Source organism: Panthera onca, chromosome E1 (assembly GCF_046562875.1).
Source record: "Panthera onca isolate mPanOnc1 chromosome E1, mPanOnc1 haplotype 2, whole genome shotgun sequence".
Taxonomy (NCBI): domain Eukaryota; kingdom Metazoa; phylum Chordata; class Mammalia; order Carnivora; family Felidae; genus Panthera; species Panthera onca.
Genome location: NC_138352.1, coordinates 11323966 through 11350432, shown reverse-complemented (window position 1 = coordinate 11350432; position 26467 = coordinate 11323966). Strand labels below are relative to the sequence as shown.

At 61.7% G+C, this 26467-nt stretch overlaps 1 protein-coding gene across 6 annotated transcripts; it reads left to right on the top strand.

Moving 5' to 3' along the window:
* Nucleotides 1-241: 241 nt before the first annotated feature.
* Nucleotides 242-26319, top strand: RHBDF2 (rhomboid 5 homolog 2). 6 transcript variants are annotated; one of them, XM_060645299.3, is made up of 20 exons: nt 1120-1204; nt 5910-5967; nt 13404-13600; nt 16726-16891; nt 17636-17763; nt 18303-18498; nt 18587-18790; nt 19607-19735; nt 20093-20211; nt 20379-20573; nt 21781-21892; nt 22096-22170; nt 22353-22514; nt 22802-22911; nt 23067-23130; nt 23220-23314; nt 23585-23660; nt 23814-23914; nt 24116-24269; nt 24977-26319. In XM_060645299.3, the coding sequence occupies exons 4-20, from the start codon at nt 16748-16750 to the stop codon at nt 25394-25396; spliced, it is 2484 nt and encodes an 827-aa protein (XP_060501282.2). In that variant the 5' UTR covers nt 1120-1204; nt 5910-5967; nt 13404-13600; nt 16726-16747; the 3' UTR covers nt 25397-26319. The 6 variants fall into 6 exon arrangements, with proteins under 6 accessions (XP_060501285.2, XP_060501281.2, XP_060501282.2 ...); XM_060645302.3 differs by lacking the exons at nt 1120-1204; nt 5910-5967 and adding an exon at nt 242-364; XM_060645298.3 differs by lacking the exon at nt 5910-5967 and having other exon boundaries at nt 1082-1204.
* The last annotated feature ends 148 nt before the right edge of the window (nt 26320-26467 follow it).

The following is a 26467-nucleotide window of genomic DNA, read 5'->3' as shown; positions in this document are numbered from 1 at the left end:
AGGGTAGGAAGCAGAGGCTCCCGGAGGTTGTAGGTTATCCAAGGCCACATAGAGAGGAAGCGGCAGGGCCGGGATCTGAACTTAGGTTCTCTGGCTCTCAGCCTCCACCGCCGGTAATAACCACCTAGTTAACACTGCTATAGCCCCACTGCCAACCACGTGAGAAGGCCAGGCAGGCTTTACTACTTTGCAAATTAAGAACAGGCTCAGAGGGGCTAGGGCCTGGGTTGAGGCCACCCTGTCCCCGAGGCTGGCCTCACCGAATCTCCAGATCCTGAACGCTTTCCTCTTCGGCTGCAGGCACCCGTGTGAACCAAGGTTTTGCCCCATCAGGAAGGTCGTGTGTCGTCGGGCCAGAGACAACGTGAGTTTTCACTGGGTCGGCCCTACAGAAGATTCCCGGGACTCCTCCAGAGACACCCTCCCCCCTCCTCCGCCCCACCCCCTCCCCCGCAGGCACCCAGCGCGTGCTTCGCTCAGCGGCAAACACTCCTACCCGCGGCTTCGTGTGGGGGTCGGACGGGGGCGGAGGAAGTGGAGCAAGACTCGGCCTAGGAGCGCGCGTCCGCCCCGGGAGGATGCAGAGGAGGGCAGAGATCAGAGGCTTGCTGGAGGCGGGAGCTGCAGTAGGACGAGGAGCGATCGAGATGCTCCAAATGCGTTTTAGGGAAAGTGAGCGGCTAAAGGTTCGAGGGGCAGGTCCACTTGGCCTTAGAATGAGAGCGCTGGCAGGAGCGGGATGGGGGTGTGGTCGTCACTGGAGTGACTATTCCTTGGGGGGGAGGGGTGACGTGATGGCAGCTCAGACCTAGATCATGCGCTTTGTCCCGGGAGGAGAGGACGACGCCTGGAAGAGACCGGCTCCCGTAGAAAACAGGGCTCTCCCCAGGCGTGGACGCCCGCCCCCAAACCAGGGATCGGAGCGCAGAGCTAGGGGCGTGAGCCCCTCCCCACCGCCCCCCGGCGCCCCGGGGCGGGCTGCCTAGTCCCGCGCCGCCCGGAGCCCCGCCCCCAAGGCCGCCAGGCCCCGCCCCAGGTCGCCGGGGCCGCCCGGTCCCGCCCCGGACCGCCAGGCCACGCCCCCTCCGCCCGCGCGCAGGTAGGGAAGAGGCGGAGCGCCGGGGCCCCGCCCCCGGGAGCCACCGCCCAGCCGCTGGCCGGCGCCGCTCGGAGCTGCGTCCCGGGGACGTGGGGCCGCAGGGAGGTGAGCGCGGGGTGAAGGGCGGAGCTCGGCACGCGGCGGCCGGGCCGCAGGCGTCAGAGGGGTCCGCGGGGTCCGGCGCGAGCCCGGCCTGGGGCTGCTGTGCGGGGCCCGCGAGGGCGCCCGACCTGCGGAGCGCTCGGGCCCCACGTGGGCCGCGCCCGAGGCTAGAGGCCGGGGCTGGGCTCGGACGGGGCTGCTGGACCCGGGCTGCCGGTCCCTGGGGTTCGGCCGGGGCGAGACGCCTAAGAGGTCCCTTGGCCACGGGTCACCAGATGTAGGGGGCACGACGATTGAGCAGAAGTGTAAAGCCCCCGGGAGGAAGAGAGGGGACTGTCTGGGTACGGGACCGCGCAGTCTCGCCTTCGTTTCAGAAGCTCCTGGAACTCAGACCCTTCCCTCCCCTTTCTCTTCCTGGACGAGCAGCGGGCCGCCGCCTGGCCGCTTTCAGCCTCGCCAGGGTGGAAACAGGTGCGGGAGAGTGGACTCGCAGCAAGTTTAGGTCGGAGCTCAGAAATTGGACCCAGCAGTCCCCTCTGTTGCTGCAAGGGCCTTGGGTTAGGTGCGGGTTAGAAAGGATTATGTCTGCTAGACATACTCTCCCATCCCAGGGCAGAGGGGAAGCTGAGGTCTCAGCCCCTGCCTAACTGGGTGAAAGGCTAAAGGGGGGGGGGGGGGAGACTTGCCAGATGACCCCACACGTGAACTGGCTTCTGGTTCCCAAATAATTTAGGACCCCGCGTTCGTGACATTTGCTGGTAAAAGGATGAGCCCAGCCTCTGTGTTCCTGCCACTTCGTAGGGAGGGCAGAGGGGCAAGCAGGGGACTGATTTTTGGTGCCAGGAGATACTTGATCATGTCTGGAGACATTTTGGTTGTCACAACTCAGGAGAAGGAGGGGAGTGTTCCCACTGGCATCTGGTGGGTACAGGCCAGGGATGCTGCTAAAAACGTCTTACGGTGCACAGGGCAGCTTCCCACCACAGAGAATTAACCAGCTCAAAATGTCACTGCTGCGCTGAGGTTGAAAGACCCCGGAGCCGCACCTGGCCGGTCAAGTTACTTCTGGACTGCCCCTGCTTGCCTCAGTTTCCCCAGGGGTCAGGAGAAGAACAGAGTAAACTTAAATTGTGAGGGCAGTTATTCCCCCAGCAATAGGACTTCCTTTGGTGCCATCAGCCTGCCTCTTCCCTGCTCAAAGGGGGGGCCCTACAGGAAGCAGGTCTGGGTGCTGTGGGGGAGGAGCTGAGTCCCAGGGGCTGGGCACAGGGCCCTCTCAAGGCTCAGTCCTGGAGTGCTTCACCCCTAAGGCAGCCTCCCATGCAGGGTGAGCCAGGACAGCCCTCCAGCTCAAATATCCGCCTGGTTGGGGGGGAGGGAATGGGCACAACTCTGTTCTCATAGATTTTCCCAAAGCTGGATTGCTGAGACAGGCATGGACGCCTAATGCCATGTGACCTGCTGGAATTTTCCCTTCTGACCTGACACCTAACTCTTCTGGTTATTTACACCAGGAAAATAACATCCAAGGACTGACAGGCTTCTAGTTCCTTGTGGCTCTCCAATCTGCTTCCCTCCGGCAATAAAAAGGTCCTCTGTGGCTTGTGGGAACCCTGGGTTAGACAAGAGGCCCCAGGGTGGGCCCCCCCTGCTGGCAGAGCGAGGCAGCCCCTGCTCCTGATGTTAGCCAAGGGGGCAGGCCAGGGGGACCCCATAGGGACGAGTCCTTTGAATGGGGCTCAGAAATGTTGGCTCAGTTCTCGGGGGATGGGGGGGGGGTGCTGTCCTCAAAGGATGGGATGGAATGAAGACACGGTCCCTGCCCAGGAGCCCGGGCCACTCCACTGCCCTCCCTTCCCATTTCCTGACAGTGTCCATTGTCCACGTTCTGTTCACTTCTGGACCCTGGCCTCCTGGACCCACCCAGAACTCTGGCAGGGCAAGAGGGCAGGTGGCAGTTTCTGGGGGGTTTTTTTGGTGGGTTTTGTTTTTCGTTGTTGTCGGCTGTTTTGCTTTTAAACTTCAAAAGGGCTGGAATGGCACTGCCATCTTTTTGTTGATCGAAAACCCCGAAACAGGGGCCTCTGTCTTTAGTGTCTCTCGTGGCACAAAGCAGCATTCAAGACTTGTGCAAAGCTGCTCAGGAATTAAGCAGTAGAGCCTGATATTGAACCTGGGCTGCGGTTCCCAGGCCCAGCCCCAAAACCTTGTGCCACCTGCTGGTAAACGGCCAGCTGACTCCTATCTGCTTCGCTCATTTGTGAGCTGTAGGTCTCCGTGGTATCCCACACACGCACAGACCCACACTGCCCAGGAGGGCACTTCTGTTCTTCTCAGAGGACGAATTAACCGCGGCACAAATACCTTGTAGAGGCCGCCGGGGTCTGAGCCTGGCTCTTCGTCGGTGGTGGTGTTTTTACTGGTGGCTGGAGCCCTTCAGAGGGTTCCCGTCAACCTACGACAGACTGTGCCCGATGAGACGGCAGATAAGAGCAGGAAGACGCCGAGGGGGTGTGTCTGTGCATGCCCGTACCTGCTCCTGTCCGGGTGACTTCAGCGAGCCACCTGCCACTTCTTTTTGGTTCAGGACGAGTGGTAGCAGCATCGGGGTGGCCCCAGCCTCCCGCCTGCCTCGCGGTGCGGCATCTGGGGAGATGTGCTCTCTGGGCTGCCTCCCCCCGCCCCCCCCCCCCCCATCTCTGCACATCCCCTCCGGCCTGTACCACCCACTTTGGAGCAGTGTTACCCTGGCCACCCTCGGGGATTTCCGGAGTGAGCTCACCCGTTTGCTCCCGGGTTCCCATCCAGCTGAGCCAGGCTGGGGGGAGGACTGGCGGGGACGTCAGTGGCCACTGGGAGTGCAGGCCAAACTCACCCGGTGGTGGCTGGGCTGGGAAGGCCACCGGGCGAAGCCAGCTCCGAGGATACAGGCCAGGGCACGTGGCCCCACCTGTCCCGTCACTGGGGGGAAAACAAGGGCTTTTCCCACACAGCCCATAAAGTTAGTGTTGCTTCCCTAATGGAAGTTGGAGGTGTGTAAATAAGAATTCATCACCTCGTCTTCAGGGAAGTAGGAGCACTGCGTCCACATTCCGTCACTGTGTGCGCTTACCCGGGGACCCAGACACAAGTCATTTGTCTGCCGTTCAGACACTGCCAGAAGGCATGTTGTGGGGGCGGGGTGCTAGGAAAATGGTCGGAGCTAAGTGGGCAATGCCAATCAGGGATGCCGGCCAGGAGGGTGGGAGGGCGGTAGGAGGGGGATTCCCAGCGTGGGGAGCCAAGAAGCAAGGCCCAGAAGCTGGTGGGCACAGTGGCCTACGAGATAGTGGTCGGTAGGATGAGGGTCACTTAGAGCCCGTGCCTCAGTTTCTTCAGCTATACAGTGGGGGAACAGAGCCTCGGGACGAGTTGCCGGGAGGATTCCAGTGGTGTCGCACGTGAAGTCTTGGGGGGCTGGGAGCCTGAGGTAGGAGCTGCCACGATAGTGGCATCACGCCTGCTGTTAGGAGCGTGTCTGTGGCCCTTGGCACAGGCCCGTGGGGACAACAGGGGCCTTGCCTCGTGGGCTCTGGGGAGGACTCGATAAGAACATGCTGGGGAACAGTGCTAGAATTACTCTGTAGGGGGGCTGATCCGGGGTGGGGAACCTCAGCTCCGAGAGGCGGAGGGAAGAGGGAACGGGAGGGTGGGTTTCCAAGTGGGAGTGGAGTCTCAGACCAGGAACTGTTGGTTTCTCCCAACCGGGGCTTTTCCCTGTCCCCCCCCCCCCCCAACTTTTGTGATGGGGGGGCAAGGAGGTCATGGCGGCGGTGACCCTCAGCTCTGCTCCCTCCGGCCGGGCTCTTGGGGCCAGGAACGGGGTAAGCCATTCAGAGCCTTGGTTGCCTCCTCTCCCTCCCACGTGCGGCCCCACAGCCTGTGCCAAGAGCATCCTTGGGGGGGGTCCCGCCCCTGCCGGACGGCAGGAAGCATCTTTGTCCTCTCCGGATGGCCCTCCCCAGGTCAGGCCTCCAGGGTGGCCCCCAGAAGGCCTGAGACAGGAGGTGGGGGACCCGCTGTGGGATGGGGCCAGAGCAGGACTTGGCACTAAAATCTGGCCTGAGCCCTTGATCTCACTGGTGATGATGAGATAAGGGCAGTGTGAGAGAATGTTTGAGAAAACCCTGTGATAAGCTGAGAAGCACTACCTAAGTGCCAGGTGATGTCATTTCTGCCTAGGGGCTGCTGGGAGGGACTCCTGAGTCTCAGAGGCCCACACCTACACTCGCCCGCAGCCCACGGACCACTCGGTCACCACCCCAGGCCCATTTTGTGGCCGCTTTGCCCCACCAGTGCCAGGGTGGCAAGAGGCATCACTACCCCCTAACTCTGGGGCCTTGGACAGGTGACTTGACTTCTCTGAGCCTCAGTTTCCCCACCTGTCAAATAGAGATCTGTCACCACTGGGGCTCTTGGCTCAGATGTAGGGACCCAAGTGAGCCGTGGTCAACCAGGAATAAAAGAAGCTACCGATCACTGGCCAGCAATAGCGGCCTAGGCTCTGTGCATTCATAATCTCATGTCCTCTCTGTTGGATGGGGGAGGCATCCCCCCATTTCACAGCAGAGGAAACCGAGGCTCAGTTTCCTCTGGCAAATTGCTCGGAGTCTCCCAGCAAGTAGGTGGCCAGGCCAGGGTTTGAGTCCTGTCTCTGTCCTCCCCGCAGCCCTCCTCATTCCTCGACAGGAGAATCCATGCTGCCCCAAAGTGACGCAGGGACTTCGGTGAGTAGGGTTTACAAATCCCCACATTCCCCTGTCCGAATGGCCTGGATGAGCCCGGGTCCAAGGGCCCTGAAGGTCTAGCAGCCACTGGGGCTGGGACCAGCCCCTTGGAGGGAAGCAGCAAGCTCCAGGGCAGGGTTCTGGAAAGTCAGGTTTATTAGCTCCTTAATGAGTGTTTACAAGCTGAAAACTGTTTGCCTGGCATGCTCCCTCCCAGCCGTGGGGCCGGCCTGGGCCTCCAGAAGTGAGGGGGACCCAGGACAGCCCAGGGCCTGACTTCCGGCTGAGTGGTCGTGGGCAAGGTGCTTACCTCTCCATAAACTATGGCAAGCCTTTGTCCCTCTGCTGAATGTCCACCCAAGTGAGCCCTGGCTAATGGTGACAAAGCCACCTAGATTTCAGACTCCCGGGAGGCTATGCATAAACAGACTGGGGTCAGAGATGTGAAGTGGCTTGCCTGAAGCACACAGCATTTAGGGCTGGGCACCAGTCTCCCCCAGTTGGACAGTGTTTTTTTCTTTTGAGAGAGAGCATACGAGAGAGAAAGGGGGGAAGGGGCAGAGGGAGAGACAGAGTCCCAAGTAGGCTCTGAGCTGGGGCTTGAACCTATGAATCGTGACATCACGACCTACGCCAAGGTCAAGAGTCACTTAACCGACGGAGCCTCCCAGGTGCCCCAGTTGGACCGTCTGGAGCCAGGCCACAAAGAGGTGGGTGGAAAGTAGGTGGACCCCACCCTTGCAAACTCAAGACAGAGCCCTGCTCTGGGTGCTGAGTGTGGTCCTGTCTGGAAACAGTCTGGTCACCCCTCGGTGTCAGGGAGCTTCCAGCAGGGGTGAAGTAGGCCCGCCCCGCTCCCCAACCGATGTTGGACCCCAACCTTCCCCCAACCACTGAGCATGGGCTGGGCCTCAGCCAGTGAAAACCCAACTGCCAGGGGCACCCGGCTGGGTTGGTTCAAGGGTTGGCTCTTGATCTCAAGGTTGTGAGTTCCAGCCCCACGTTGGATGCAGAGATTATGAAATTATAATAATTATAAACTTGAAAACACAACAAAAACCAATTCCCAGCACGGCAGGATCCTAAGAGAGACAGATCCTCTTGCCTGTTTGGAGCAAAGCTCAAGTCCGCACCAAGCTCGGGTCAACATGGCATCCAGTGGTGTGTCCTCCCTTTCTAGGAGCCTCTTCTGCCCCGGTATCTGGCCCAGAAAGAGTCAGGGCCTCTGGCCCCCCGATGCCACTTCCTTTTCTTCTTTTTTTTTTTTTTTAAGTTTATTTATTTTGGGGACACCTGAGTGGCTCAGTCTGTTAAGCGTCCAACTTTGGCTCAGGTTCTCACAGTTTGTGGGTTCGATCCCCACGTCGGGCTCTGTGCTGACAACTCAGAGCCTGGAGCCTGGTTTGAATTCTGTGTCTCCCTCTCTCTCAAAAATGAACATTACAAAAAAATTTTTTTTAGATAGACAAAGTTTATGTTTGAGAGAGAGAGCGAGAGCAAGCGGGACAGGGGCAGAGAGAGAGGGGCAGAGGACCTGACGTGGGCTCCACGTGTGCCGACCTCAGCTTCAATACAGTGAGCCCGATGTGGGGCTCAAACTGCACGACCTGAGCTCAACCGACACTCAGCCAACTGAGCCACCCAGCTGCCTAGCCCCCCTGCCTCCTCCCTTCTTCACTGTGATGCTCAGGGAGTAACAGAACTGGGACAGAACATGTCACCTTCCCAGAGGAGGCTGGGCCGTTGGGCAGAGCACCCCAGGACGGGCCCCTGTGCTCCCTTTCTTCTATGGTCCCCAAGCTGCACTTGGCCCCTAGGCTCTGGGAGCTGCTGCTTTCCTGGGGTGTGGAAGGGCACGTGCATCCCTGCTCAGCTGCTGTCCCCTCGTGTGCTTCTACGAGCAGCTTCTGGAGTCCAGAAAGTCCCAGAGGGCACCTGGGAGGGCAGGGCCCAGCACTGTGTCCAGCTGGGGACACGTGGCGGCATTGAGTGCCGCCTGCCTGCCCCTGCATGTTGCCAGCGGCTGCTGCATCCAGCTCAGCCAGTTTCCTGGGCCCAGGGCCCCCACAGAGGACGGGGCCTTCACATCTCCACCCGCCCTGCTGGCGCGCGGTCCTGAGAAAGCTGATGCGTACTACAAAGGGGCGTCGGGGTCTGCGGCGCTCTAAGACTTGGCCTCCCCACCCCGGACTCCCACAGGCTCACAGCCTCAGCCTGGAGCCCGGGGCCCGCTTCCTGGGTCTGTGGTTGGCCCTGCTACCTAAGCCACTCTAACTGGGTCAAGGGGAATCCAGAACCTGGGGTCTGGTGGGGACAGTGGGGACAAGCCAGCAGGTCCTCGAGCCCCTGACTGTGCCCCCTCCTCTCCATTCTTTGCCTTCTGAACTGAGTGTGAGCAAAGCCCTTAAAGGTGTCGGGGTGAAGACATGGGGGCTCTCTGGGCCGGGGTCCTCTGTGGGTGCGGCCTCTCCCTGTGCAGGGCAGGGTGAGGCTGGGCTGAGCACAGGTGCCAGTATAGTGGGGAAGTGGGTGCTGGCCGGAAGGGACGGAGAGGCCCGCGGACACTTCCTGCTGGCTTCTCTAACTCTGACCAGGGAGTGACTTGGAGTTCAAAGCCTCCAAGGGGGACGTGGTGGTCCCTTCCCTTCCCGTCCCCCCGCGTCCTTTGCCTTCCTGAGTCCTGATCCCCAGCCCTCAGAGTCGCCTCTGCACTTTCCCGGCCTTTGCTCCCGGCCCCACTTAGCAGGGCAGGGAGGTGCGCGGGGGTGAGTCACTGGCCATCAGGAAGCCCATAGGGAGACGGGTTAGACAAACGACCGCCTTTACATAAGCGCCTGGGCCTCGAGCTAGAGCAACTTCCCGAGGTCAGCAGAAGCCAGGGTTTGCCTGGGGGTTGCACAGTGGGTGAGGGCCAGCTTCCTCTTCGCAGCTTTCTAAAAACGACCTGGTTCCCAGAAGGGCTGTGGCGGAGGGACAGGCCGGTTTCAGTTTCTATGACAGGGAAACAGGGGAGAGAGGCCACTTCCTTGCCCCTGGCCGTCATCCTGTCATCCTGTCATCCTGTGATTCATCAGGGGACAGACAGGTTCCCCGAAGCCCCGAGCCGCCTCCCTTCCCTCTGGACCTCCCGTGGTCCACTCACCCACGGCCAAGTGGTGGTTTCTTTATTTCCTCGGTTCAGGGGACCTGCGCCCCCCCCCCCCCCCCCCCCCCGCCGGAGGAGGTCCCCTGAACTTCCTGATCTGATCTGGTGGCTCGTAGTGGTCTCCCTCTGTCCTCTACTGGAGGGCATGCTCGCCCCTTGCCCGAGCCCCTCCCTCCCTCCCTCCCCTTGGTCCCCAGTTCTGGCCACACGCAGGCTACACGCTGATGTCAGCTGCTGCGGCTCACTCCCTGTCCTGGGTCGTGAAGTCCTCAGAGGCTGGGGATTCCGGAGACCCCGTCAAGACCAGGGGAGCATTCAGACACCTGCTAGGGTGCGTCGGTGACAGGCAGGTGGGGAGGGGCTTGGGGGCCCCTCCAGCACCCCGTCTGGACGTGCGCTGGTAGATCGGGGGCAGGGGACCTCTCCGGCCGAGGCCCGGCTGCGACTGTCGGGATAGGGCTTGGCTGGTAGTGTCCAGCCCCACCCTTTGTGAGGAAACCGGGTTTTCTGTGGGCATCACTGAGTGGTTTCTGAGTCTCCGTTTCTGTCATGTGCGCCTGGCTGCCGGCAGCTGGGTCACACCACGGGTCGTGGGTGTGGTGCAGGGGTGACAGTGTCAGCCCCTGGGTCCCTCTGGGTCATTTGAACTGCACTTCACTTTTTCTTGGATCTGCCCCACCCCACCCCACGACGGACGGGCTCCACCCTCAGTCCCCTCTCCCTACCCAGGCCCCTTCGAAGTCTTCCAACTACCCTGGGCAGGGGCTGAAGGTCCTTCTTGGGGAGGGCCCCAGCAAGGCCAGGATCCAGCTTGGGCAGGTGGCATTGGCCTCGCTGGGTGGGACAGGCTCTCAGACTCTCCACGCTCCCCCCACCCCGACCCGGAGGCTGGCCGCTGCACCAACCCAGGGGGTCTCGGAGCAGCGGATGTGACTGTGGGCCAGGAGGAAGCCCGGTCCCAGGATGTCACAATTTCCTCTGCAGTGAGCAAGCATTTCTGGGGCGTGGGAGACGTGTGTGGGGCGGGGTGCTCCCAAAACTCCAGCACTTTCTGTCTGGGCTCCTCCATGACCCCACCACACTACCGGCCCTACCCTCTGCCCCCTGCCGCTCTCGGGAAGGAACTGGGATTCTGGTGCTTCTGCACAAGTGTGGGGTCAGTCTCAGGAGCAGGCTCACCCCTCCATGGTGGAGAGGGGCTGTGGGAAAGTGGTGTTTTGTACTAAATGTGTGGGCCTCGTGGGCATCGATGCTGGGCCATCACCTCGTCCAAGTCCCTGGCTTAGCAGTGAAGGAAAGGGGGGAGGGTGACGTTTCTTTACAGGCCAGGACGTGGCCTTGGCCACGAAGATGGTGAAAACGGTCTTGGGTACCATGCTGCGCCCCAGGAAGGCACGCGCGCAGCCCTGCGTCTGTTCTCCAGGGCCAGGCCGCTTCTCCCCGTGACCCCCAGAAGTGCCCTGGGGCCGGTCCAGTCTCCCCAGTCCTACCGCCTAAGGTTGTGTCTGCCCTCATTTCTGTCAAGACAGTGGCACAGATGGTCTGCAACACAGGGGGTCCTAGGCTGGGGAGTCTGGGCTGTGCTGGGGAGGGGGGAACGGGGGACCCAGTGGGGGCTCATCCTGGGACAGCATCTGGTCACAGAGCCACAGCAGGGCAGTGGGCACTTCGTGGAGCTTTCCAGAGTGGGCTGGGTGCAGGATGGGGGGAGGTAGTTTTGGTCCAGGGTCCATGTGGACTGACAGTCTGCAGCCATGCATGCGTTCCCCCCCCCCCCCCCCCACCTGCCTCCCATCCCATCAGCCCTTAGCAGGGGCCTGATTATTCCAGACCTGCCTCTGCCCAGACCTGCCTCTGCCCAGGGCCCAGGCCTACGCACAGGCAGATCTCTGCAGAATGCCAGGAGAGGCAAGTGAGAAAGTGGTTGGTTCTGTCTGGTGACAGGGCAGACTTCCTGGAGGAGGTGACATTTCACCTGGCGTCGCCCAGGCAGACAAGGTGGAGCCTAGTGCGGCCAGGGGAGGTGCAGGGCCTCAGACAAGAAAGTGAGGGTTTGGGAATCTGCAGGGACACTGGTGTATCAGGTGGGGGTCGGGGCAGGTTCTGAAGGGCCCTGGGTATCTACTCCAGGCAAGTGTGACCAGCCCTGAGTTCCAGAAGGATCCTACCTGCTTGATGAGCTCACCCAAGCTTGGACTCGGCAGCCCTATTCTCCCAGCCTTCCTCCACGGCCTGCCTCCCTCCCTCCTTGGTGCCAGTTTCCCAGGACAGTGCCTGCCTGGTGCCCTCTCACTGCACCCTGGTCCCAAAGGAGACTAAATTGGAGAACTTTCCGTGCAGGGGCCCCAGGTGAGGCTGTTGTCTGGGAGCTGTGCCCAGAGCAGACGCGAAGTGGGATCTGAGGAGCCGGCTGGCCCAACGCTGAGGCCCATCTGCCCGTGATCTCTGGGCGGCCTCATCGTCCACGGCCAGTCTGCCCTGAGGTGTGGGGTCGGGTCTCCCAGCACTTTGCAGTAGAAAGAAGGATGCTTGAGTCTGTTGGTCAAACCCAAAGCAGAAACATCCCGGGCCCCCAGCTCTTCCTCAGGACCCCCTCTGGCGCCCACTCCCCCCCCACCCCAAAGTTCCTCCTATGGTTGGAAGCCTTTGTTGCCCCATGAAGTCAGAGGGAGGGCGCAGACCTGCCCCCAGCCTCTGGTGGGCCTCACGGTAGCCCCTTGGGCCCCTCTTGGTAACCCCGGGCCTCTGAGGAACAGAGTCTAAGTGCTTTTGAGTATAATTTCCCTCTGGGCTGGACTCCACTGTCACCCTGATAGGGGGCCGTCCAGCCCCCAGTGTGCTCTAGCTTTGGGCTGGGTGGGGGGGTGGCTCCTGTTTCTTAAAGAGACCCAGCTGTTCCCTTCCTGGCTGTGTGAGCTTGGGCAAGTTACTTAACCCCTCTGAGCCTCCTCCCTTCCCAGCCACAAAAGGGGAGCGATGGCAGATGTCTGTTTTGAAAGGTGTCTTGAGGACAAAATGGGGTAATGCATGTGAAGGGCCAAGCCAGGCCTGGTTGCACGGGAATACTTGACCTGTCCTGCCTCTGGTAGCTGTCAGGGTTCTGCTCCCCGAGGGTCTGCTGCCGAGTGTGCCCTGTGCAGGAGCTCCTAGAGCGAAATATCACAGAGTTCTTTACCTTCAGATGCTTGATCTTATGTTGTGTGGATGTGACCTGGATAAATCGTTTAAAGAATGAACACAACTTGTGGGGCATCTGGGTGGCTCAGTCGGTTAAGCGTCTGACTCTTGACTTCAGCTCAGGTCGTGATCTCACGGTTCATGGGATCAAGTCCCACGTTGGGCTGTCTGCTGAGTGTGGCACCTGCTTGGTCTGTCTCCCTCTTTTTCTTTCTCTCTCTCAATAAACATTTTAAAAAATGTTCTAAAAAAAAAAAACGAATATGACTTCTGAATCATTTGAACACTGTCTGAAATACCTGCCTTACTCTAATCGAGAGGAAATGTTGAAGGGAGCCTGGGTGGTTCAGTCAGTTGAGCGTCCGACTTCGGCGCGGGTCGTGATCTCGCGGTTTGTGAGTTCGAGCCCCGGGTCGGGCTCCGTGCTGACAGCTCAGGGCCTGGAGCCAGCTCCTGATTCTGATCTCCCTCTCTCTCTCTGTCCCTCCCCCGCTCACGCTCTGTCTCTCTCAAAAGCGAATAAATGTTTATTCTCTTTTGAGAGAGAGTGTGAGTGGGGGAGGGGCATAGAGAAAGTGGGGGACACAGAATCCGAAACAGGCTCCAGGCTCGGAGCTGTCAGCACGGAGCCCGACCCGGGGCTCGAACTCACAAACCGCGAGATCACGACCCGAGCCGAAGTCGGACGTTCAACTGACTGAGCCACCCAGGCGCTCCCCCCAAAAACAATTTTTTTTGAAGAAAGGAAATGTTGATCAGAAGACAGCCAGCACTTTAAGTTAAACGTGTGTAGTGAAGTTATGTTGAAACAGGAAAAATAAAGTAGAGGCCACCCTGATTTGGGGTTCCTAGCCCAGAGAGGGGGTGGGGGCTTGCAGGTGGCTTTTTAGGCAAACCCTCTGAGGCTGGACCCCCCTGGCTGCCCGGCCGTCTGAGCACCCAGCTCACCGCCAAGAGGGGTTCTTACTCCAGGTGGCAAGAACATAGCCTTTAACCCCTCACCCACGAGGCCGGTGGGATTACCCCGTTTTACAGATGCAGAGACTGAGGTCAGGAAGATTAAAAGGTCCTTTGGTCCCAACGCGCCTGCTTGAGTCTGCCCTTCCTTCCTTAGAGACTGCGCGCGCCTAAGGAGCTGCCCTGCTCGGCCTGGAACCGGCTGCCTTTGCGTCTGTGCACCTGCCCACACAGCTGAAACTTGACCCCAGAGCATCTGCAGAGAGTGAGGGAAGGACTAGAACATACTAGATCATGCTCTAAAGACCCCTGCGACAAGACCCAGGAAGCTGTGAGCTCAGCCCAGATCCGAAGGTAGGAACCCGGTTAGCAGGGGGTGGGGGGAGGGGCAGCAACTGTTTGCTTATTTGTTTGCTTTTCGACACGTACGAACTGATGCTGTCTGCGGCCGGGACTCCTCTGGAGGTGGAGGCGCAGCAGTGAACAAGGCAGAGAGAGAGGGAGGCAACCCGGGTAGAGTGACGGAGAGACTTGAAGGGAGGGGAGGGCCAGGGGGCTGCTTCAGGCAGTCAAGGGGGGGCTCCTCGGAGGAGGCAGCGCTCCGGCTGGAACCAGAGTGAGAGGAAGGAGCTACCCGTCCCACCCTGTGATGATCTGACGTGGAGATGGAGGGACCAGCGCAGGCAGAGGCCTGACGTTTGGGGAGCACCTGCCTGAGACATTTTTAACAGCTTCATTGAGCTGTAATTCACATTTAATTCAGCACAGAGCCATGAGAGCCATGAGATCACGACCTCAGCGGAAATCAAGTCGACCACTTAACCAACTGCGCCACCCAGGCGTCCCTTGTGTCTGGCTTCTTTCGGTTAGCATAAACATCCTTAAAGTTCATCCCTGCTGGACCATGTCAGCGCTGCCCTCCTGTTTGTGACTAATCATTCCATTGTGTGTATGTGGGACCTTCTGTTGGTCCGTTTGTCTGTTGATGGGCATTGGGGTCGTTTCCACCTTTGGGCCCTGCTGATCATGCTGCCGTGAACATTCCCGCCCACGTTTCTGTGTGCGCATACAGCCTGGGCGTGTGTCGTGCATTCTGTCATCTGATGCCCAGGGCGCCTCTCTTGGTTGGGGGGGGAGGTCTTTCCCCCATTATAAGGTGAGGGCGTGGGTGACCTGTGGTCAAGTGCGGGCCTCTGTGCAGGTCAAGCCCAGAACCACCCACCTGCAGCGTGCTTTTGACCGTGACCCCTCGGCGCCCCTAGCCGAGCTTAGCAGGTGCGAGACAGTCGGGGGCCTAGAGTGGCCGGGTCAGGGGCAAGGAGGAGACACAGCCACTCAGGGCTCAAAGGCCCCAGTGAGAAGCTTGGAGTCCGTTTTAAGGGAGAATGGGAAATCGTGGGACACTGTTGAGCAGAGAGTGATGTGGTGTGATTGGTGCTTTTAAAAGGTGACTTTTGTTGTTACGTAGAGGACGGTCATGAGGGTGGGGGCTCGAGGGGCGGCGGGTGGAGTGTTCGGGAGGCTGCCTGTGGTCCTTCGGGTGAGAGGTGGAGATGGAGGGACGGACAGACTCGGGACAAACGTGGCTGCTGTCACCCTCTGTCACACATCGGCCCCACATGCCCTTACCCGGAGGGCTCCCGCGTGACTCCCCGCGTCCGTGCACAGCCGGGGTCAGCCCCGCTGTATCAGCAGGTGGATGTGGCGCCCCTGGCCTTACAGGAGGGGAGGAGAAACCAAACCCGCTCCAGCAGCTTCGGGAAGTGGGGAGAGAAAGTAGCCGCAGATTTTAGCCAGGAAAAGGGCAGAGTGAGGGATGAAAGGGAGAGAAGAGAACAGGCAGGGGGCCTTGATTCTGGTGGAGTCAAAGGGGAAGTGGGGGCTGGTGACCCAAGTGAGAGTAGAAAAGCCCCAGATGGGGGCGGAGTCAGTAAATTGCCACCTCCTTCTGGCAAGGCCATTTCCCAAGATCCATTGATATTCAAGATGAACTTACTCTTCAACCCAGCAACTCCACTTCTGGAAGTTTGTCTTGGGTTAGTGCTGGGACAAGGACCCGGTCTGGGTCTAGGCAGGGGTGTCGGTGAGCACCAGGCACAAGTCCAAAATGCCGAAAACACCCTCAGCAGCCATCAGTCTGGAATTGGTTTAATCTTGGTATGTTCCACTCAATGAAATCTTGGTAGTCACTCAATGAAATCTAGGGGCGCTGGTGTGGCTCAGTGGGTTAAGTGTGACCAACTCTTGATTTCGGCTTGGTCGTGATCTCACGACCGTGAGTTCAAGCCCCATGTCGGGCTCTGCACTGATCCTGCTCGGGGATTCTCTATCTCCCTGTCTCTGTGCCCCACCCCACCCCCCACTGTCTTTCAAATAGATAAACATTTTTTAAGAAAAGAAAAAGGGGACACCTGGGTGGCTCAGTCAGTTAGGCGTCCAACTTCAGCTCAGGTCATGATCTCACGGTTTGTGAGTTCGAGCTCCGCCCCACATCAGGCTCTGTGTTGACAGCTCAGAGCCTGGAGCCTGCTTCAGATTCTGTGTCTCCCTCTCTCTCTGCCCCTCCCCCACTCACACTGTCTCTGTGTCTCAAGAATAAATACACGTTAAAAACAAGAAAAATAGGGTAGCTCTGTGTGCATTGATGGGACCAGACGCACACACTATGGAAGAAAAGTTGTGGCAGGAGCGTGTGTAGAACCCAAGTATGTGTGTCCTTTTCCAGCTGCAAAGAGGCTGTTTGGTGGCAGATGGGGTGACAGGCAGGCCATGAGCTCACTGTCTGCTTTATAGGTCTTCTGGGTCTGAGCACATGTCACTTTTATGGTTAGGATATAGCGTTTTTCCTCCATGAAAAGAGAGAAGTACCAGACAGGTGGCAATTTCAGTTACCTTTGAAAAAGGAACCAGGCAGCCCAGGGGACAGGAACCAGCACGGTGGCTTTCTCTCTATCTGCAATCAGGCCGCGCAGCCACTTCCTTGCTAGAAACCCAGAAAGCACCTGCTCCCCGCACAGCTGTGGACCTCTTCTTTGTGGCCAGCGCACTGGGTGGCCCCGGAGCCTTCTCCTGGTCCTCCCCCAGGCCCTGCCCCGAGATCAAAGGCAGGGCTCGGGGTCCCAAGAAGATGCCCTCTGGCCCCTGGCCTACTTTGACCAGGCTGACGAGGCGGCCAAGGTCACCTGGCAGCTCAGTCCTTTGCCCTCAGGCTCCTTTCTGGGTGTGGTCCTGCAGTGGGAGGAGGTGGAAAGGTGGGGATTTCTCAGGCCCCGGCCGGCCTGGAATGCAAACGAAGGACGAAGGGCGGAAATAGACCTTCTTGCAATAATACCCCACCCAGGTCAGATTCGGTCTCTTGGGGCGAGGTTTAGACCCCAGAGTTAGTTAGGCCTGACCTGGGCCACCTGCCCAGTCCCCGGTCCCCTCCTGTCTTGCCACCTCTCGACACACTCGTGCCCCCCTCCCTGTTTCTATTCCAGCCACGCTGCCCCCCTGCCCGCCATGGCCTCCGCTGACAAGAATGGCGAGAGCGTCTCCTCCGCGTCCAGCAGCCGCCTGCAGAGCCGGAAGCCGCCCAATCTGTCCATCACCATCCCTCCACCCGAGACCGCGGCCCCTGGCGAGCAGGCCAGCATGCTGCCCCAGGTAAAGGGACAGGTGAGGGGGCAGCCTGGAGGCTCGCCGCCCTGCCCCAGACAACAGCCGTGCCCACACAGCACTGTTCGGGCGGAGGAGGCCCCTTCTGCCTGAGCCCCAGCTGCCTGTGTAGCCCCTGACTTAGGCCTGTGCCCCCTCCTGCCTTTCCAGATGTCACAGTGAGCGGGCCCCAAGCGCAGGTGCCGGGTCTCCCGGTGATCGCTGTGGGTCTCCCGGTGGGATGTGTGGTCCTGAGAAAGCCTCCCGGTTCCACCCAGGACTGGCTGTTTCCCTTTCTGTCTGGGCCCCGCCACACCACCCCGCCCAGGGGCGAGGGCTGTCACACTTGGGGGAAGGGGCCCCCGCGCTGGGCATCAGCAGCCTGACCCCGCGGCGCCTGGCTCCCGTGGAGAATGGAAATGAGCAACGTTTCCAACAGGCTGGACCAGCGCTCCATAAAGGGCTCATTGAGAGCAGGCTTGAAACAGTGTCCTGGGGCATAAAGGGGTGCTGTGTTGGTGCCACCCACTCACCCCGGGGGGCTCTTCCTCCTACAGGGAACCAGGAGCTAGGAAATCACGCTGGGGGTCACTGAAGAGTTAAAAGATGGTGACTTTACATTTGGAAGGAAAGCAGCTCAGGGCGTGTAAATTGGGGGTGAGGCTTGTTCTCCGTGGTGCTCTCACGTAGAGAGCCAAAAAAGAGCCAGCCCAGGCTCTGGGCTCCACCAAGTCCCAGCCTGTCCTCCCACAGAGGCCCAGGAACCCAGCCTACGTGAAGAGTGTCAGCCTCCAGGAGCCACGGGGACGATGGCAGGAGGGCAGCTCAGAGAAGCGCCCAGGCTTCCGCCGCCAGGCCTCCCTGTCCCAGAGCATTCGAAAGTGAGCACCCTACCTGCCCCCCGTCCCCGGCAGCCCTACGGACCTTCTCCGGGCCTGGCCCCTGGGTCCCCTTCCTAGAAGGAGCGGGAAGGCCTTGATGAGCGGCCCTCCCTGCAGGGCTGGAACGTGAGAATCCGTTAACACCGTGTTCCGGGGGGGGAAACTGAGGCCCAAGGGCAATGTGTGCCTTGTAGAAAGTCACAGGGTGGAGCCTGCGGGCGTGGGCCAAGGAGCGGGGTGGGGGGGAGGCACCGGCCCACAGAGTGGCTCCCGGAGGCCTGCCCACCCCTTTTAGCTGGTCATTGGGTACCAACCCAGGGGCAAAAGGGGGGAGCCGATCTGTCCCCCTCCACTGCACACACACGTGCCTTGTCGCCTGTCGTCCCCTGCCCACACATGCTGTCACCTCCCACGTCCCCTCCCCTGCACCCAAGTGCATGGCACCCTGCCACCCTGCGTCCCCCCTGCACGTGCCCTGGCCCGCGTTGGTCTTCGTCCCCGCGGCGTGCCCACCCCCGCGGCGCTCTCGGCTCCCGCAGGGGCACGGCCCAGTGGTTCGGGGTCAGCGGCGACTGGGAGGTGAAGCGACAGCATTGGCAACGCAGGAGCCTGCACCACTGCAGCGTCCGCTACGGCCGCCTCAAGGCCTCGTGCCAGCGGGACCTGGAGCTCCCCAGCCAGGAGGTGCCATCCTTCCAGGGCACCGAGTCTCCAAAACCCTGCAAGATGCCCAAGGTGGGTTTGGGGGGGAGGGAGGGGCGGCGGCAGTGGCAGGGGACAGAGCCCAGGGGCCCGACCTGCTCCCTCCCTCCCTCTCTTCCAGATTGTGGATCCACTGGCCCGAGGACGGGCGTTCCGCCACCCGGACGAGGTGGACAGGCCCCATGCCCCACACCCGCCCCTGACCCCTGGGGTCCTGTCCCTCACATCCTTCACCAGCGTCCGCTCTGGCTACTCCCACCTGCCCCGCCGCAAGAGGATGTCTGTGGCCCACATGAGCTTTCAGGCTGCCGCCGCCCTCCTCAAGGTGAAGATGCCTCTGCCCGGCCCCCGCCGCCCCTCCCTCCCTCTCTGTTCCCCCCAGAGCATCCCCCAAGAGCTCACCTGGGCGCATCCCTCTGTGCCAAGGGCAGCGGATGCATGAGGTTACCCGGCAGAGAGGCCCGGGGCCTGGCCCATGGCCTTCCAGCCCCAGCGCTCCAGGGTTTGGGAAGCCGGGTTCTGCACCGACACGGGCTGGGCAAGTCGGAAGTGACATGTGCAGTCAGTTCACCCGAGTTTACTCGGCCCCTATGATGTGCTGGGCACGGGGGCTGCAGAGTGACAGGAGCCAGTGTCCCTGCCCTGGGAGAGCCCCCAGTCCCGAGGGGGCAGTTGTCACTAGTCAGTGTGATAAGTGCCGGGGTCGGTGCAGGAGAGGGGCTCATGTCAGGGAAGCCACTTGAGCTGAGCCCAGAAAAATAAGAAGTTCCCCAAAAGAGGAATAGCTTTCTCAGCAGAGGGAAGGGCCCACGCAGAGGCCCGGAGGTAGGAGGGGGCGTGGCACGTGGGGGTCAGAGAGGGGGGGCAGGGGCACGGTGTGCCGTGCCGCGGAGCTGGGGCTGGGGGAGATGGCCCGAGTTTTGGGGAGTAAGGGTGCGGGACGAGTGGTGGCGAGCTAGCTGCCCAAGCCAGAGGGCAGGACGTCAGCAGGGAGAGGAAAACGGCCAACTGCGGAGAGAGCGCTACGTTCAGGGCTATGGAAGATGGTGCCCTGTCTCCGGCCACGCTCTGCCCAGGGAGGATGGGCTTGACAGTCCCTTTGGAGGGGGGGCCTGATGCCCGTGCCTCTGCCCTGTCACAGGGGCGCTCCGTGCTGGATGCCACGGGACAGCGGTGCCGGGTGATCAAACGCAGCTTTGCCTACCCCAGCTTCCTGGAGGAGGACGTGGTCGATGGGGCAGACACATTTGACTCCTCATTTTTTAGTAAGGCAAGCATGGGGTGTGGGCCTCGGGAATAGGGTACGGGGTGGCCTGGGAGTTAGGACTGGTGACCTGGCCTTGATCGTGCGCTGCCAGGAGCCCCTGACAGGCCCAAGGGCCCCCTGGTTGGAGGGATATGCTGCCTTGCGGAGCTCCTGGGCCCCTGTCTCTCCGTCAGGGACCTGGCGGGGCAGGTGCCAACGGGGAAATCATTGCGAGGGCTCCCAGGCATAAGCCCTGCACCTCCCTCCCCAAGAGCCTGTCCCGCTTTGTTCTGTCCTTGGATTGAGCTGTTGGGAGCAGTATTTGGGACAGTGACTCCTCACACTGTCTTTCTCTGTGTCCCCCGCTCCACCCCACCCCAGGAAGAAATGAGCTCCATGCCCGACGATGTGTTTGAGTCTCCCCCGCTCTCTGCCAGCTACTTCCGGGGGATCCCACGCTCGGCCTCCCCGGTCTCCCCCGATGGGGTGCAGGTCCCTCTGTGAGTTCTGGGCAGCCTTCCTCCAAGCGGAGGGAAGTGGTGCAGTGGGGAAGGGCTCCCCCAGCCCACAGCAGGTCCCTCCCGGGCCCCCTTCTGGGATGTGCGGGGGGGGGGGGGGGGGGGGGGGGGGGGGAAGGGGCAGCAGGCTGAGAGCCCTCCCCCACCAGGAAGGACTCGGGCCGAGCCCCGGCGCCCGGGGCCAGGCGCAGCAGGCGCATCGCCTCCAAGGTGAAGCACTTTGCCTTTGACCGCAAGAGGCGGCACTACGGCCTGGGCGTGGTGGGCAACTGGCTGAACCGCAGCTACCGCCGCAGCATCAGCAGCACCGTGCAGCGCCAGCTGGAGAGCTTCGACAGCCACCGGTGAGCCGCGAGGCGGCCGGCTCCGGGCGTTGTGGGCGGCGTCCCCGCTCTCAGGTGCAGGCAGAGGGCAGGAGGGCCGAGGGCCACCCCGGGAGGCCTGGGAGCTTCCGGCTTCCCCAGGACCCTCGCCTGCAGCAGCCCCCTTACTCACTGAGCCGGCATTTGGCGAGCGCCCCCTGCAGGCGAGGACAGCAGGGACGAGTCCCCGGGGTTGCCCTGCGAGCATGTGCGTCACCGGGGAGGGGTCCCCGGGCGCTTTGCTGCCTCTTCCCCCTCTCTGCTTCCTCGGCCTGGATCCTCAGCCTGGCTCCCGAAAGCAGTGAGTCGACAAGCGTTCGTTGAGTGCTATCCCCCACTGGCCCCAGAACAGCTCCGACAGGAGAGACCGGGAGGGCCCGGTGGGCCAGAGGGACGGTCAGAACCTTGGACTATGAGTGAGGGGAGCGTGGGGCAGGATGTGCACAGAGACCTTGGGGGAAATGAGAGGATTGGAGGAGGGCAGTCCTCCCAGTGTGCGATGGGCAGTGACCTGACAGACATTAAACCCTGATTATAAATAAGTAATAACAAGGATAGCAAGCGTCCCAAGGAGGACGGAGAATGAGAGTGAACTGGTGAGGAGGGGTGCAGCCGGCGTGAGCAGGAGTTAGCCGGGTAAAGAGAGATGTGAAGAGCATTTCTGACAAAAGAGGCACCGTGTGCAAAGGCCCTGGGGCCGCGAGGATTGTGGTTTGTTCCAGGAACTGTAAGAGAAGAATGTGGGTGGGCACAGCAAGGCCTTGCAGCCAGCAGGAGGGGGCGATGTTGGACTTAATTCCAAGGTGGCAGGAAGCCATCTAAGGGTTTTAAGCAGGGAGAGACATGTTGGAGTGCATTTTTTTTTAACGCGTATTTGTTTTTGAGAGAGAGAGAGAGAGAGAGAGCACGCGCGCAAGTGGGGGAGGGGCAGAGGGATACAGAGGACCCGTGCTGATAGCAGAGAGCCCGATGCGGGGCTCGAACTCACGAACCGTGAGATCGTGACCTGAGCTGAAGTTGGACGCTTAACCGACTGACCCACCCAGGCGCCCCCTGTAGGGGCTGTGATGTCACTGTGACGAAGGATGAGTTGGAGGGGAATAGAAGGGGAGCTGATGGGGGACGGGCTCCACAGGCTGAGGGATGGGATGTGGGTTCGGCTCCGCTGACCCCAGGCTTGTGTCCCCAGGCCCTACTTCACCTACTGGCTGACCTTCGTCCACATCATCATCACGCTGCTGGTGATCTGCACGTATGGCATTGCACCCGTGGGCTTTGCCCAGCACGTCACCACCCAGCTGGTGAGCCAGGCTAAGTTAGGGGTGCTCCGCTCCGGGGGTCCCACCCGCCCGAGAGGCATCAAGCGTCGTCGGCCACCGAATCCCTCCTGTGGCCACAACCTGGCCCGTGCAGGAGGGTGCTCTGGGCTCACCACAGCTTCACCCCTCAGCCCTACCCTGGCATGGGGAACCCCCTGACCGCCCTCCCTCTGCCCCTGCCCCAGGTGCTCAGGAACAAAGGTGTGTATGAGAGCGTGAAGTACATCCAGCAGGAGAACTTCTGGATCGGCCCCAGCTCGGTGAGGGGCCCGGCGGGTGGGACAGCACCACAGCAGGAAGGCCCTGGGCCCCGTCACCCCCAGCTGGGCAGGGGGTCGGCTTGCCCAGGGGACCCCCCCCCCCCCCTCGTCAGGGGGCCCTCAGGGGAGACTCAACAGAGTGGCCAGGTCGGGGCCCACGCTTACTCTCTGCCCTCCCCCAGATCGATTTGATCCACCTGGGAGCCAAGTTCTCGCCCTGCATCCGGAAGGACCAGCAGATCGACCAGCTGGTGCTTCGGGAGCGAGACCTTGAGCGGGACTCGGGCTGCTGTGTCCAGAACGACCACTCGGGCTGCATCCAGACCCAGCGGAAAGACTGCTCGGTAGGGCCGGCCCTCCGCTTGCCCTAGCCTTGGGGAGGGCCCCTGGAGGACCATCCCCTCCCTCCTTCCCGGCCCCACACACCCCTGTACACGGGCCAGCACAGGGAGGGTGCCGACCTCCCCAGAGGAGCGGAAGCCAGGTCTTGGGAACGTCAGCCGGGGGTAGAGGTCTGGGAGATGGGTCTGAGCCCTGGGGACGAGGGGAAGAGCCCCTGTCCTGGAGGCTCCCTTGCCCACTCTCACGGGGACATTCGCCTAGTCGTAACCAACCCTCCTCCGCCCTCCAGGAGACTTTGGCCACTTTTGTCAAGTGGCAGGATGACACGGGCCCCCCCATGGACAAGTCTGATCTGGGCCAGAGGCGGACATCGGGGGCAGTGTGCCATCAGGACCCCAGGTACGGTCCCAGGGTGGCCCACCGCTGGGCCACCCATGAGAAGACGGCCTTGCGTATCCTGCCCCTGGCTCCTGCAGGGATGTTGGAGGGGAGTGTGGCAGGCTGGGGGGCGGGGCACAGCTCCTCATTTTGCCCCCTCTCACCCCTGCCTCCAGAACCTGTGAGGAGCCAGCCTCTAGCGGCGCCCACATCTGGCCCGACGACATCACCAAGTGGCCAGTGAGTGTCCGGGGTGGAGCATGGTCTAGCAAGGGCGGGGAGGGGGTGCCTGCCGCTGCCCGGGCCCAACCCGGTGTCCGTCCCGGCAGATCTGCACGGAGCAGGCCAAGAGTAACCGCACGGGCTTCCTGCACATGGACTGCCAGATCAAGGGCCGCCCGTGCTGCATCGGCACCAAGGGCAGGTGAGCCAGCCCGGGCACTCTGCCCCGGGCACCCCGCCCAGAGCTTCCTCTCATCCTCTGGCACCACCCGCCACCCCGGGCCAGTGTCCTCCCTACCTGGTGACTCTGGGGTCACCCGTGGCAAGGGAGCTTGCCCCAGAGCTGTGGTCCCCGCAGAGCGGCACCCCCTTCCCGCCAGCGATGCCTGCTGTGGCCAGGCCTTGAGCAGCAGGTGAACGGGCAGGAGTCCTCAGGGCCCTGACGCATCCCCTGGCCTCCTTGTCCCCCCAGCTGTGAGATCACCACCCGGGAATACTGTGAATTCATGCACGGCTATTTCCACGAAGAGGCAACGCTCTGCTCCCAGGTGAGGCAGGGCCTGGCGGGGCCCTGAGCGTAAGGAGGAGAGCGCCGCAGCCTCCTGGAGCTGGTACCCTCCCGCAGCAGGTACCCGGCTCTGCCCCCCCCACGTCAGGGCCAGCTGGGTCGAGGGCACTGACCTCCACGCGCTTGCCCCCAGGTGCACTGCTTGGACAAGGTGTGTGGGCTGCTGCCCTTCCTCAACCCCGAGGTCCCAGATCAGTTCTACAGGCTCTGGCTGTCTCTGTTCCTCCACGCTGGGTAAAAGGCCCCTCGCTGCCCGCCCCTCCCCGCCAGGCCCCTGTGATGTCTGCCCGCCCCCCAGACCCCCGGAGGAGGGCTCCCGGGCCAGCGCGCAGCCGCCACGAGCCTCCAGACCCCGCTGCCCCTGCAGTGCCTGGCTGGCAGCCGCAGGCAGAGGCGAGGCGGGACGGCTGATGCCTGGTGCGCCCCCCTCCCCAGCGTGGTGCACTGCTTCGTGTCTGTGGTCTTCCAAATGACCATCCTGCGGGACCTGGAGAAGCTGGCCGGCTGGCACCGCATCGCCATCATCTTTATCCTCAGCGGCATCACCGGCAACCTCGCCAGTGCCCTCTTCCTCCCCTACCGGGCGGAGGTAGGCACTCGGAGGGGCAGGGCAGGGGGCGGGGCCGGCTCTGCTGCTCTCCCCCCCACCCCCCCACTGGCTCTGCCACAGGGACACACGGCGCCCTCCCACGCCAGGTTCAACAGCAGATGGACAGCTAAGCTGTGGGCTTAGTGGCCGATCCCCTAATCCCCGGGTGCAGGGAACAGCACTGCCCCCGGGTCATGCTCAGGCGTCCCTTCCGACTTTCCCAGATCTTGTCCCTCCTTTTGTTCGCCTCTGCTTCGTTTCTCTTTGTGACCGCGACCCTGCCTGCCTACCTGCCTGTCACATAACTGTGGGTTGAGCTGTATGGAATCGCCAACGCCCAGCCACTCTAGACTCACGGAAACGGCGAGTTTTTTGATCGGTTCAGTCTAACGCTGTTGGCTCGCTCAGGGTCTGTCTGTCCCGCCGTTCGCTGCCTGGAGTGGGCTTGTCTGTCGCGTTGATTGCACTGACCGCCCACTGGGCCCGTAGTAGGCCCTCAGGGTTTGCAGAAAACGTGGGTGCCGCAAGCCCAGCTGTGGCCCAGCTGCTGCGGCTGCTCCCTGACCCCGTCCCCGCCCCCACCCCAGGTTCAGGGTCCCCGCGCCTGGGAGGAGCCCACCCATAGGCTGACCCGGGTCCCCGGGGGCTCCGGGCTTCCCCCTGGGGCGCCTGGAAATGACCCTTCTCCCCTCCCCCTCCCGCCCCAGGTGGGCCCGGCCGGGTCGCAGTTCGGCCTCCTCGCCTGCCTCTTCGTGGAGCTCTTTCAGAGCTGGCAGCTGCTGGAGCGGCCCTGGAAGGCCTTCCTCAACCTGTCGGCCATCGTACTCTTCCTGTTCGTCTGCGGCCTCCTGCCCTGGATCGACAACATCGCCCACATCTTCGGCTTCCTCAGCGGCCTGCTGCTGGCCTTCGCCTTCCTGCCCTACATCACCTTCGGCACCAGCGACAAGTACCGCAAGAGGGCCCTCATCCTGGTCTCGCTGCTGGTCTTCGCCGGCCTCTTCGCCTCTCTGGTCATCTGGCTCTACGTCCACCCCGTGCACTGGCCCTGGATCGAGTACCTCACCTGCTTCCCCTTCACCAGCCGCTTCTGCGAGAAGTACGAGCTGGACCAGGTGCTGCACTGACCCCCTGCCCCCCCGGGCGGGGCATCGCTGCTGCTCACGGGGCGCTGAGGGCCCGGGCCGGGCTGCAGAGCGCCCCCTCCCCCGCGCTCCGGAGACCCACTGCCAGGGGCCCGGGCCCTCCCTCCACCAGGCGAGACGGTCACAAAGGCGGGTTCCCCCGGGGCAGCGAGGCGCCCCCTTCCTCAGGCTGGGGACACTCCACGCATGGGCTTCTCTGCAGCTCAGGGGCTCAGGGCCATGCCCGCCCGTCGCTCCCCTGCTGGCGGGACCACTGCCTAGGGGTGGGCTTCTTTCTTTCCCAAGGTCCTCAGGCTTCGCCCGTCACCCCCCTCAGCCTCTGCTGGTGCCCCCCGGCCACACACACACGCACACACCACATTGCTGTGAGCGTGCCCTTACTGGGACGTGGCCAGGGTTCCCACGCCTGCCTCAACATGCCAGCCCTCCTTCCTGTTTCTCCTCCCCTCTCTGCCCTAAGAGCCCAGGCCCCTCGTTCATCGGTAGCCTGGTGAGCCTGCCCTTAACGCTCCTGGAGCAGACTTGTGGGAAGGGCTTTGCCACGGTCTGGGGCCGAAAAGAGCAACGAGGCACAGCTGGGCTGGGAAGCTGAGAGCTTGTTCCGAGCAGACAGAGGCTGTCCCCTCTGTGTCCCTCTTGGCCCTCCCTTGGAGTCAGTGTTCTGCCTCATGGGGCTGGCTTCGAGAAGGCCGGCCCTACTCCACTCTGCCTCACTCCTGTCCGAGTTGGGGCGGGGATCGGGCTACTCACTCCTGCCCGAGTTGGGGTGGGTTCCACAGGGGTTGCCCAAGGCTCGGTCAGACCCATTTTTTACTGGTTTATATTAAGGTTCTAATTTTTAAAAGTAACGCTAACTTTATATGGATGATGTCTCAAATGTATTAAATGATACTCTTTAGAAGTAACAGCTTTTGACCCGAGGGGCTCTAGCAGAGTGAAAGCTGGAACTTTATTTTGGGGTGCGGGGCCAGCCACGAGCTCAGGGGCAGGGCCTCGGCCTAAAGGGATGGCGGAAAACTTGTGGGGGAATTGGTTGGGCCAGAAACCAGGTTT

Excerpts from the sequence above, each read along its gene's own strand:
- RHBDF2 (XM_060645302.3), top strand. The coding sequence starts at position 16,748 with ATGGCCTCCGCTGACAAGAATGGCGAGAGCGTCTCCTCCGCGTCCAGC. Across the intron at positions 18,499-18,586 it reads AACCCTGCAAGATGCCCAAG|ATTGTGGATCCACTGGCCCG; the intron begins GTGGGTTTGGGG and ends CCTCTCTTCCAG. Across the intron at positions 19,736-20,092 it reads ACTCCTCATTTTTTAGTAAG|GAAGAAATGAGCTCCATGCC; the intron begins GCAAGCATGGGG and ends ACCCCACCCCAG.